This window comes from Lepidothrix coronata, unplaced genomic scaffold (assembly GCF_001604755.1).
Source record: "Lepidothrix coronata isolate B3197 unplaced genomic scaffold, Lepidothrix_coronata-1.0 Scaffold51, whole genome shotgun sequence".
NCBI classification, from domain to species: domain Eukaryota; kingdom Metazoa; phylum Chordata; class Aves; order Passeriformes; family Pipridae; genus Lepidothrix; species Lepidothrix coronata.
Window position 1 is genome coordinate 3,848,152 of NW_016690231.1, and position 12,811 is coordinate 3,860,962.

General features: G+C 44.7%; 1 protein-coding gene across 2 annotated transcripts in view; it reads left to right on the forward strand.

The window, feature by feature from the left end:
* LOC108497631 (transmembrane protein 132D-like) overlaps positions 1 to 12,811 on the forward strand; it is a 227,925-nt gene that overhangs the window by 210,939 nt on the left and 4,175 nt on the right. For both annotated transcript variants that reach the window (XM_017815382.1, XM_017815384.1), the window contains exons 6-8: positions 8,138 to 8,343; positions 9,436 to 9,709; positions 11,089 to 11,280. In XM_017815382.1, coding sequence (XP_017670871.1) covers positions 8,138 to 8,343; positions 9,436 to 9,709; positions 11,089 to 11,280 — 672 coding nt within the window. The remainder of the gene's footprint in view (positions 1 to 8,137; positions 8,344 to 9,435; positions 9,710 to 11,088; positions 11,281 to 12,811) is intronic.

The window sequence follows — 12,811 nt, forward strand, 5'->3', positions numbered from 1 at the left end:
CTTCATGAAATTATGCTAATTTCCCTGGAATTTCATCTCTGACAGTAAAAAGGAAGAAAAGGATGCTAGCAGGTTCCTGTTGTGTCAAGGAAACAACTTGTTTTGACATTTCCGAAATGAAATGTTTTGATTTTTCGTTTTTAAAATTACTTTTTCCTTGATGTCACGGTGTTCTTTTACATAATTTTAATCATTTGAAATTGAAATGAAACTGAATTTCGTGACCCAAAAATGAAAGCAACTGTAGGTGTCTTGAAAGCCCCGCTGAAATCCGACGTTCATCCTGCAGGCAAGCTCAACTGCCAGTCCCATGGGGAGAGGGGGTAACCCAGCCCCAGGGACACATCCTGCCCAGGTGGCACCCGGGTGTCCTGAGCTCAGTGGCTGAGTGGAAATGGGTCCAAACAAAAAAAAAAAAAAAACATGGAAAGGAAAAATCCACTGAAATTTTATCAGCCAAGTCTTGACTTAAAAAAAAAAAAAAAAAACCAAAACCAAAAAAACCTACCAAAAGGTGATTCCTGAAGAGAGACCATTAATGAGGGGATTTTTCAGTCGGCAACACCAACACACTGCGAACGTTGTGTCGGATCCGTAATGTTCACAAAGGAACTATTAAACTTCCAGCTCCACTTGGATGTTTGCCCAGAATTGTAAGTCCTTTTGAAATGTCCCTCTGCGTGTTTCACTCGGCGATACTTGGCTGAGGAGGATAGATTGACGTTTGCCACAAAGCTGCAGAACAAACTGAAAAAAAAATCCTCCTAGGAATTAATTGGTATCAGAGTTCTCCTAATCAATATGCTTTCTGATATGCTTCAGGTGGATCAGTGCAGTGAAAACTGATCTTTCATTTGCACAGGTCTCTGCTGATATCCATTTATTGCAGAGCTAGGTGACACTTTCATCATGACACTGTGGAAAACCTGGCAGGAAACAAGCTCTGAAGACCCTTAGAAACGAAAGGAGATGTTTGTCCCTGGGTTAAAAAAGCGGATACAGTTGTGGATTGCAGTGTTCTTTGGTGTCATGCTGCAATAGGAAAGCCACTGTGGAAAAGTGTGGACACTCTGAAGGTGTGGACCTTCAGAATTCAGAGCACCTTCTGGTTTTTCTGAATCTTCAGAGTCCAGATGTGTCACTCGACACCTGCTTTAAAACCAGCACAATCTTTCTGCACAGGGTGGAGAATCAGCTATAAAAGAATGACAAGGTATGAAGGCTTGAGAATATAACTTATCATTTCATGGGATCAGAGAATGGTTTGGGTTGGAAGGGAACTTAAAGATCATCAAGTTGCAGCCCCCTGCCATGGGCAGGGACACCTTCCACTATCCCAGGTTGCTCCAAACCCTGTCCAGCTTGCCCTTGAACACCTCCAGGGATGGGGCAGCCACAGCTTCTCTGGGAAACCTGTGCCAGGGCCTCACCACCCTCACAGGGAAGAATTTCTTCCCAATATCTAGTTTAATCATACTCTCAGTTTAAAGCCATTACCCCTTGTCCTATCATTTATCAACTTTGAAAGGGTATTTTCAGATTTTGGCAGGTACTTCAGCGCTCACAGTTAAAATTCAAAATATTTAAAATTGAGAAGATCTTATGTATGTAATTCCCCCCCCTCATGGGGGAAGCTGTCAAGGTGAGGCTGTATTTAAAATCTGTCTGGAATCCCATCACTAGGGTTCAGGCCAAGACATTCTTCTTTCAGCAGCTGTGGAACTGCCCAAGTTGGGATGTTTATCCTGCTGAACCTGCAAGTCACTGAGTAACCAAGGAACAGGAAGAGCATCCCTAAACTTGAGGCAATACCCATTTGCATTTACTGTTTCTTTCTGGGGAAAAAAACCCCAAAAATCTTTCTTTCCTCTGCAGCACGGGAGGTGCTGTAATTATCCCTCAAGAACAGCTGTTCAGTGGTTGTTCCTAATTCCAGCAGCATCCAGAGTGGTTTAACAGATCTGCTGCTGCCATCGGATCTGAGGACGGTGATTTCTTACCTTGAGGATCCTCACAGAACCCTGGACTAGGACAGGTCCCTTCTCGAGACATACAGTGGGTTTGGGGCTGATCTACCCCCTGTGCAGCAGCTTCATTGTGGTTGTTTGTCTCTGCCTTGCATAGTTCCAGGCTGGATTCAGTTATCACAGTAACAAATCTCACTCCAACACCTCGGGTTAAGCGCGGGTGATTAAAGGTGACTCCACCTCCCCTGAGTCATTTCTAAGTGACTTATAGAACTAATAATGGCCTCATCCTTCTGTACCTTGGTACACAGCTTGTGTTCTGGAGTCTTTTATAGCTCAAATGAGCTGCTTTTGCTTATTTATGCCCCTCCTCATTCATTTTTAATGGTTAGAAGAGACTCCCCCATTCTTCTTCTGACAGCAGTGATTTAGGCAGGACTCATTATCATAACTTACATTACTAAATATCCCCATTTATGCTGGTAGACCAAGGAAAATGTGTGCAGTGCTAAATCAGAAGAGATCCCATGAGCTTGCCAAGGTGGCAGGGCTGTGTTTGAAGTGTATATTATATACAGAAAGTGCTTGTATGGGGGAAGGATCATTTACAGGAACATGGATGGGGGACAGAGTCACAGTGTTTCTGAAATACAGATTTTATGTGGAAATATCAGAGACTTACTTTCCTAATTGGCCACCCTTGAAATGTCTAGACCTGAACTGCTCAAGATACGTCTTATTTTCAAAGACTTATTAGCTGTGACTTCGTAAGAGTTCCAACAGAATTACTGTAGCAGAAAAGCAGTTTCCTGTGAGGGTTTTGCTGTTATCCCATGGGAATTTAATAATGATAATGAGGTGGGGAAAGACTGTTCCAGCTATTTCTGGGAGCTGACAGTGAAATGCTGGGTACCTCTTCTGGGAGTTATGATGTACATTCCCCTTTCCCTCCCTCCCATTAGATCTTTGGATTCTATTCAGCCCAAAGCTAACACAGAGTTTATGGGACCAAAGGAATAGTCAGCCACACAAATTCATATCTCCCATAGACAGTCTCTGCAAAAGGATAATGGGAAAAGCAGTAAAATCCTTTTAGGAAAGGGATGGGGAAGGTCTTCACTGGAGAACTGGATGCAGGAGGTTGATGTGATAGGGATTGTGTGTGATTTGTGAGGGGTCTTACTGCTTCTTTCCATGTTTTTCCCAGACTGGCTGAAGTCTGCTACTAAAAGGCTTCCAAGTGGGTTTTTTTCCACAGATAATGTAGCAAACTCTGAAATAACAGAAATTAATAAAACCTAATTTCTCTTGCTTGTGATCACACCCAAAGAGCATACAGAGTTTTAAAGGTCAGAGATGACTCCTTTTCAAACAACACAAACAGGCTTTTAAAGTAAACCTTACAAAAAGGTGTCTTGGACCAGCAGTGTCCTCTCCTTTTCTGGTCAATATTTGTTTGCAAGGATCCAGCTCTGTGTTTCCCCTCCACAGCTGCAAGGCTACCAGCTGAATTTCAGGTTCAGTTTTGAGGTACCCAGTGCACAGAGCTGCACGTGGGGCTGGGGACTGCATATTTACAGCAAGGATTTGTAGCAGGAAGCAGCAGTGGCTGAACTCGATTCCCTTTTCTGATGATAGGACTGGGGGGTTGAATTCAATGCAATGCTGAGCACATCTGAAATATTCCACTCTGTGCATTTTGCAGCACTGATGATTGAACTCGACATCCAGCTTGCCAGAAGCTACATGTTTGGTATGGACATGGTGCACTTGGAAATCTAATTCCTGATTCTGTGCTGTGCTGGCAGTAAGGGACAGACCTCTGCCCTCGGTGCCCTGGTGCACAGTGATTAGATGTGTGTGTGTGACTCAGAGGAAGCTGTCTTAGCTATTCACTGATGTAAGGGAAAGAGGTGGACCTGCAGGAGCCAAAAGAAACCCAAAGCACTTTTATAACCTACCAAGTCCATGCCCCAAAAAAACCCATTCAAACCTCAGTTCCCTCAAGAGATAAAAGTACCCTGTATTGAGAGGATTTCTGGAGCATCTTGTGAAAGCTAAGTACAGCCTCCCTTAATTAATGGAAGTCAGCTCAGTGTAGTTGTGTGAAAAGCTCCAGTGACACAAAGCCCAGAAAGGCTTTAGCAAGGGAGCACAGCACCAGAAGGGTTTAATGGCATTATAATGTCCTTGAATTCCAGTGGCCACAACACAGAGGTGTATTCCAGCAGTACATTAGCAGTAAAAGAAAAATCTACTCTTTCTCTCTTGAGCCCTTGTCTGAACCTTTACCGAAAACTGGAGTTGCCATCCTGGAGATATTAAAACTCAGAGGAGGAGGAAGGGAAGAGGAGTAGATGGGTGGGAGTCACTGGATTTTGGAAACAAAACAAATTGGGTTTCCCCACAGATCACCCTCTTGCTCCAGCCCCTTTGTAGCTCCTATCGCATTTTATAATGTGTTTTATGCTCTTCTGGAATCTGTCCGTTTTTGACCAAGCTTTTGCGAGCGCACAGTGCCCTCGGTGACGCCGGGGAGCCGCGCTGGCTCAGCACAGCCCCTCTCCTGCTCGCACACCGAGGGGCTCTGTTCAGAGCAGGGGCTCCGCTCCTGCGTTCCTGCCGGGCACGGAGGAGGGCGGGTACCCAAAAGCTGCTTCCACGACTTAACGCCGAAGGAAAGGACCCGCTTGACAGGCTGAGGAACTGAACTCCGCTGCAGGCTGAAAAGGAGACACGCGGGCTCGGAAAAGGCAGTGGCAGCCGAAGCTTCTCCGTGCTGTTCCCATCGACGTGAACACGGACAGCCCGAAACCCCCCAGCTGCTGAGCCGCCTGTGCCGGGGCTTCCCTCGGGTGCGTGTTTGTCCTGCGGAGCCTCAGCTGAGCCCCGTCAAACTCATCGCGCAAGATATTCGCTCTTTTCGACGAGCGGCTTGGAAAACCACGGTGTCAAAGTGAAGGAGAAGCTCGATTTTTCTTCTTTCCCTGCATCCCTTTAGTCCTTCTCTTGTGCTGGAAGATGAATAGTTCGGATGTGTCTGCAGCAACACGGGCATGGCTAATCTGCCCGTCTATTGATGACCTGTTTCTGAATGTGCTGGCCTGATTTATGAAAATGTACTGTGCTTTGCCCCATGTTTTGATGTTGCTCTGTTAGGGCTGCATGCAAACTGCAGCAGAACAGTGATGCTTATTCATTCAAGCGGTGAAGGGCTGGCTGGGAGCTGAATGAGCTCATAGTTGTTGCTGACTTCACTTGCAGCAAGGGAAACAGGCACAAGTGGGTGTCCCAAGCATAGTCATTTTTCTTTCCTGACCATCAGTTTGTTTTATAAATAATAATCCTGAAAGCACAAGATCATGATATTTATTTAATCATTCATGTGGTAGGTTTTTAGGGATGGATTCTTTTTTTAACTCTCTTTTTGCAGTAAACCCTGATAAAGTTGGAGTTGAGGTCTGTTTGCCTGCCAAATTTTATTCCTTTTGTCATTGCTTGAGCATTGATGAATTTAAAATCTGATAGTCTGATTCCCATCTCTTACTAGCATAATTCAGCAGTTATCTCTGTGGCTGGAGAGAGTCTCAGTCATGTTCAAGCCTCCCTGTGCTGAACTGCTCCTCACATGTTAACAGACTAATAAAACCAGCAGCAAAATCCCACCTGTGCTGCCTGTGTGTGCTTTAAAAGCCACTGTTCAGTGAAGCATCACCCTGGAGGGAGGATGTTTGGCAGGTCCCCTGCCAGCAGCCCTGGTGAAGTGCAGAGCAGGGGACATGCAGGGGAGCTCTGCTGGGGAGCAGGGCTCCAGTGCCTCCACACAGTGGTTTGGACTCAGCCCTGAACTCTGATTTGCAGCACAGAAGTTTACTTGTTGCCTTCAGTCACTAGGAAATGTTTTCAGTCCTAGGTCTGTCACCCTTGGGGACGTTTAATTGCCTAATGTGTTAATTAGCTGAGATTCACCAGTGTAGGTGTTGGCAGCTGGAACTAGAGGTGGTGAGGAAATCACACAAAGCTGTCACCTGTTACCCATGTGCTGCTCAAGAAAATCCTTGTCTTCAGACCATTCACTTTTGCCTCTGGGCCAGCCTGCAGAGCACAAGGGCAAGTGCAGGACCTCAGGGCAATCAGCTCCTGGGCTGAGTGTGACCTTGGGGCCGCTCTCTCTTCAACTTTATCTGTTGCTTCTCTGGTGGAAATCAGCATTTTGAGGCTCTGCCCAGTTTCTCTTCTCACTGGTGTCTCAGGGGAAAGAGGAAAGGCAGAAAGCAGCAGACAAAGCTTATTAGCACGTAGGAGAGTTGTCTGGTGTGAGAGCAGCACTTAAAATACAAGAAGGCAACAGGGATAAGCACAGTGCCAGCAAGGAGCAGATGATTTCCACTTACAGAAGCAAGGTGGGAGAAGGAGCAGATGTACCAGGCACTGCCTGAAGGTCTCCTCACTTCCTGCCTGTCGGACAGGCTATTAGACAATGCAGGTAGGAAGGATGATGTAGTTCTTGCCCTGAAAATATCACACTCACATTATCGTGCCTTCTGCGAGGACTCAAGCACAACGTCTGCTCTCCTGCTGCTGCCCAGACATGCTGCTCCCAGAAGGGGACTGTGCTCATGCCTCCAGCCTTCCCTGTAGCCATTTCTGCAGCCTCACATGGAGCTTCTCCCGGAGTTTTGCCAAGTCTCATCTTCCTCAGCCCAGGCCAGTTTGGATCAGCATTGTGATGGAGTGGATGTAACACCAGTGCCAGAGGCCCCAGCTGGGGGCCTGCTGTGAGGTCCTTCCCTTGGGTTTTGTACCCTCATGTTTTGAGGGTTTTTTGGCAGCAGCTACATTGTCTTGCTGTGCAGCACGAGATTGGATCCTGACAGGAGCTGTTAAGAGCTGGTGTAAAACAGGCAAAGATGAGACTATCCTGAAAAACATAAATCTGCCTGTAAACAAACTGTTTACTTTCCTGCTGAAACCAACAGCAACTATAGGATTTTGACCTTAAAACAGAAAAGAGAGACATTGCAAGAGCCACGATAACCTTTTCTGGTACATTACCTAGGCTCAGACAAGCAAGGATGGAAATGGATTTGCTATGGATCTGTCTGTGAGGGGGTTGTTGTTGTTTAAAGATAATAATATTAGAAATGTAAATTATCCTAAAAAAGCTGGTGATATTTAAATACGATTTAAATTCATTTAGCATTCAAACAGAAAAGTAGAAAATGGCATTAAATTCAGATGAGGATGAGGCTATACATTCTGGAGTGACAAATATTAAATACATTGATGGAATGGAATAGAAGGCCTGGCTGGTAATGGATTGTGAAAAGAGTTCAGGGTTTTAATAGATCATTCCTTCAGATCATCAGCACGGTAAAGTGGTAGTTAATAAATTATTTGACGTGTACATTTATTCATATATTTTAACTAACTGTAATGAACAGGTCCTGTCAGCTCACCTAGATCCTCGCAACAGCTGCGAAGTCGCTTGAGTGAGATTTACTAACTCTCTGCAATATTGATGTCCAGAGCTGCAGGTCATAAATAAAGAGACATCAGGACTAGCTTGAGCTTCTGCTCAAGTGTTGTGTAAGGCCTCTGTCAGGTTTGCAGCAGGGATGAAGCTCTTCCCTGTGATTAGTTTTTGGTTGTGACCACCCCATGCCCTGGTACCTGCAATGGGACTCTTGAAAAACCCTCTCCTAGTTTGGGGTCAACTAGAGAAATTTGTCCCTTGCTCAATTCCCTGTACCTGTTCCTCCCCACAGATATTTTGTATTCCTTGGGCTGAACACAAGGTAGAGCAGGAGAATGGAGAGTCTGACTGAGCTTTGGGGGAAAGGAGAAGGATCCTCTCTCACTGCTATTATACTGGGACTATCCTACTGTTGGAGTGGGAATTAAGGACCCAAAAGCTGTTCTTTTATCTTAAATTGTACTGGAAATGTTTATAGCAGAAGAGCCCAACCTGTTCAAATGATGCTGAATTATACAGGCTATTAAGGGCATACCAGGCACCTTTCTTGTTATTCCTAATTGTCCTCTGAACTTGGAGCTTGTTTAAATCTAGATCCTTTCTCTTCTTCCCACCCACTTTCCCAGCATGTGGTGTACTTTATAATTTGTGAAGGGACTCATTAATTTTTTTCTTTCTTTCTCCTTTTTTTCAGGTTTCTGACAGATGTGACTATGTCTTTGTCAATGGGAAGGAAATGAAAGGCAAAGTGAATGTCATAGTTAATTTTACTTACCAGCATCTGAGTGCCCCTTTAGAAATGACAGTCTGGGTTCCTCGTCTCCCGCTGCAGATAGAGGTCTCTGACACAGAACTAAATCAGATCAAGGGGTGGAGAGTCCCCATCATCTCTAATAAGAGGTAGGTTTTCATTAGAGGATGTTCATTCTGGGCTGTGCACTTGCCAGAGACCTGTCAGGGCCAGTGGATCTGAACATGCTCATTTGGCCTTAATGCAATTCTGCTGTAAATTTGAAGGTCACCAGACATTTATTCAATAGGCTCCTGCACTGGACTTATAAGGGAAATGGAAACTGCAGGTTGCATGAGCCTGTATTGGAAATCAATTCCCTTTTATAGCGCTAATGACTGAGGTGGGAAGAGCCAATTGGTCAAGTTAGGTGGGATCAGGCTTGAGGCAGCAAGAAGACATCAGCAAGAACCAGCTCTGGCAAGGGTGGTCAATCTGCAGCCTCTTCTCAGGTCCTGGCAGTTAATGCATTCATTGTTAGTGGTCACAATTAGCACATACCTGTTTCATGTCACTGTAGGGTGCAGTGGCACTGGTCAGTGTCCCAAAGTCAGGACACTCTTACATGAGGGCTTTAAGATATTGTCTGTACCCACAGGTCGGTGGCATGTGAGTGACAGAGGATGGATATAGGCAGCTCAGAACTGGTTGCAACTGTTGTCAGTGCTATTAAGAACAAGAAGAACAAATTGATAAAGGAGGTACTTGGTATTCCCACCAGCCTATAAAGACATTTATTACTGGGTTCCTGTTAGTGTCACAGCAAAGAGATTTTGGTGGAGATGTGATTTCAACCTGAACACCTCACAGAGAGGGATGTGTGTGCAGGTGCAGAGGAGATTTCCATGGAAACACACAGATGCTTACGGGAAGATCCAGAAAGAAAAGTGTGAAGGTCCTGAAAGTAAGGACTAGACATAGAAAACAATGGGAGATATTTGGAGAGGACAAGGTGGCAGGGAAGCTAGCAGGGCAGTTGGTGATTTCAGCTGCTGTTTCAGAGGTCTAGGCAGCCTGGAGGTCTCAGTTATGAACAAGGAAAACAGGATAAAACTGGGGGAACATGACTGACTTTAGAAAGCACTGATGGATGCAACCTGGTCCAGCAGCCAGGCTGCAAACTTATACCAGCAATAGCTCTCCTCTTCCAAACTCTCCCAACAGCAGTTTAAACTAATTTCTTATTCTTGGTGTCCTCCCAGACCAGCCAGAGACAGTGATGATGAGGAGGAGGACGAGCGGAAGGGCAGGGGCTGTGCCCTGCAGTACCAGCACGCCCTGGTGAGAGTCCTCACCCAGTTTGTGGCTGAAGCCTCAGACCCCGGTGGGCAGATGAGCTTCTTGCTGGGCTCTGACTGGCAGATTGACATCACTGACCTGGTGAGGGACTTCATGCAGGTGGAGGAGCCAAGAATCGCCAAGCTGCAGGACGGGCAGGTTCTGGTTGGGCTGGAGCTTGGAATGACAACCATTCAGGTAGGGAAAATGAATCACTTGTTCCTTTTCCTCCAATAACCCACCACCTTGGGAGCTGAGGTGCTGAAGAGGTGGTACAGCTTTAACAACAGAAACTGGAGCCATGAATTTTGAATGGGACAGAATTGCAGCAAGGACTGGAAGACACAGAAGAGATGATTTTTCTCTTCTTATTTTGTGCCCCACAGTAAAGTAGATGGCAGTTTTATTTGATTTGGTCAAACCTGTATATTCAGAGGCTTTTTCTGATTCTTTTTGTCTGAGGCTGTTTTTGAACCTGGAGCCAGTGTGTAGGTTACCACAAGGCATGCAGCTGGTGGAACAGCTCAGTCTTCTCAAAGCCTACATTGACAGAGCAAATGAAAAAGTGCTGGTTAAGGAACTGAGACTGGAATATCAATCCAAATATTAATTAAAAGAAAAAGAAAAGGAGAAAGGGGGAGAGAGATTAATTTAGTGATAATACAAAGAAGAAAACATGTTAAGAAACACTGGAACAGGGAAAAAAATGTAGCTCTCCAGACATGCTCATCATCCCAAACTGTCAAAGCAGAAAACAACCATCACACCTGTTGATAACAAGGTCATCAGGGCTGGAGAAATGGGATTTGAGATTTCTGGCTTTCTGTAAAGTCTCTAAAGATTTTCTGAAAGACTTTCCAGAGCTCTGGGACTTGCAGTGCTCCAACAAATACACATAAAACTGTGGAAAGAAAAATTCAAAGGAAAAAAGCTGAGAGCAAGTTATATTTAAAGAATACCTCTTATAAGCTGCTTCCAAAATGCTCTGTACCCCATATGGATCATTAAATTCAACTTGCTTGCTAATGAGCATCTCTGGATGTCATGTATCAGTGCACTGACCTCTGTGCATATTTTCTTAACCAAAACAAATTTCCCCTATCGACTTTGTATACAGTAACACGAGTGGCTATTGTAGCAACAAATTAACCTTTCTTTCCATAGGATAGAAATAAATGCCATTTGTTGAATAGATTTTATTTAAACCTACGGATTGCATTATATTTATGCCACCTAAAAATGTGATCAATAATAAAATACTTGCATTTCACATAAAGATTACATTTACAAGTAGTTAATACATGTGAAGCAGAGTTAATACATGTGACAGAGGTGAATGGCATAGCTGATCACAATTACATTGGTAAAAGCTTATAAGCCCCTTATTATTGTAGAAGAGTTATAAAATGTGACTAGCTGTTCTTAATCATATTTTAATAGTGTCTGTCTGCTATGAGGGATTCTTCCCATTACCATAAACATCCCTTATCTGTATTACAGGAGCTGTAATATCTGTGCAGATATTTCACTTGGTGCTGTGCAAAATGGCTGTTGCTAACTTCAGTTTTTCTTTTCAGATATTGTCCCCCCTTTCAGATGCCATCTTGGCCGAGAAGACAGTGACAGTTCTGGATGAGAAGGTGACAATAACTGACCTGGGAGTGCAGCTGGTGACTGGACTGTCACTCTCTCTGCAGCTCAGCCCAGGAAGCAACAAGGCCATCTTTGCTACAGCAGTGGCACAAGAGCTGCTCCAGTCCCCAAAGCAGGTACTGTTGCCCACGTGTGTTGTGTTGTGGGAGGACACCACCCTGAGTCACCACATCTGACATTACAAGCTCATGGAATCAAGCAGATTTTTATTAACAGTGTGCTAATGAAACATTTTGCTTATGGAGACTTTTCTGAAGGCCACCGAATGCCCCAACAGAAAAATAAATATCTCACAGGAATGGCACTGTGTTTAAACAACCCAGTCACCAAACACCCCATCTGTCATGGCTGCATCCCATAAATAACACAGGCAACTCAGTGATGCTTCGTAATTAAGCAACAGCAAACCCCTTACACACACACACACACACACACACACATGCCCTTTCTGTCCCATCCAGCACTTAATACACCACAGGACATATTGCCAAGTTCAACCTCCCACCACAGGTACCCAAATCAACCCTTTAATTCCATCTTGACATGAGAAAGTGTTTTGCATTATGCCAAACTCTTCTTTTTTAGTTACTTTCTGTGAGCACTTTAAGAAGTCAGGGAACATCCCTTTCATTCTGATTCATTACTAGAATATGAATCAGCATCACTGACTCATTTCCTGATTTATGATTTCATAAACCATTTTTTCCCTTATTATTCTTAGTTCCTGTGTTAGGGAACCAACAGTTACCAAGGGCTTTTGGACCTTGCCATGTCCCCATCAGTCCCTGCTTCGTGTTTGTCCTTGTGCTTCTGTATACATTTGAAATTTAAACATTTTTCCAACCCAAATCCATCAGTCTGGGACTTACATCAAGGATGCACCGGCTCTTAACACTTGAGCATGTTCTGAGCTTTAAAGGTAAATGATCATGACATGCACGTTTGAAGTCTGGCCAGCTGTTGAGATGCTTTAATTCATCATGGAGCCTTATCCTTGGGATGCAGGATGAGAAATAATGCAGGACTGCTGCCTTTATAGGGTGATAAACATCAGGCTCCCACAGTCTTCCAGGAGTTAAGAAATCGATGCCAGGCAGCTGGAAATAAGGCCAGTGAGCTGTCCATTGCTGACATGGGGAGTTAAACAAACTGCCTTGAAATCAGCCCAAAAGCGGGGATTGCTGGCATTTATTGCCACTCTGCTGCCCAGCACTGGCATTTCAGTTCCCAGAAATGGTCTGGATGGGTCCCTCTCTGGATGCAGGGGCACAGTCAGAACAGCATTGGATCAGTATTCAGCCGGTGAGGAAGGTGTGTGTCCTCCACCCTTCAAGGGCTGACTTTCTTTTGAAAGGCATCTGATTCCCTCCATTGCTCAGACCATGATTTTCAGAGCCCAATCCCTATAAGCAAAGCAATGCAAAATTAATAAATGGTTATGCAGGTTTAAGCAACGCAGTGGGAGGATGAGAGCTGATGACACAAATTCCACGCGGCCTTCAAGAAACATCCAAAGATTAATAAACACAAAGCAGGGATTTATGGCAGTGTCAGCAAAGTCTTAGGGCTCTGTCCTGAAATAGAGACAGAAGCAAATCTCCCATTGAAGCAGGGGGAGTTTTGTGGCTGGAAGGATTTCAGAATCAG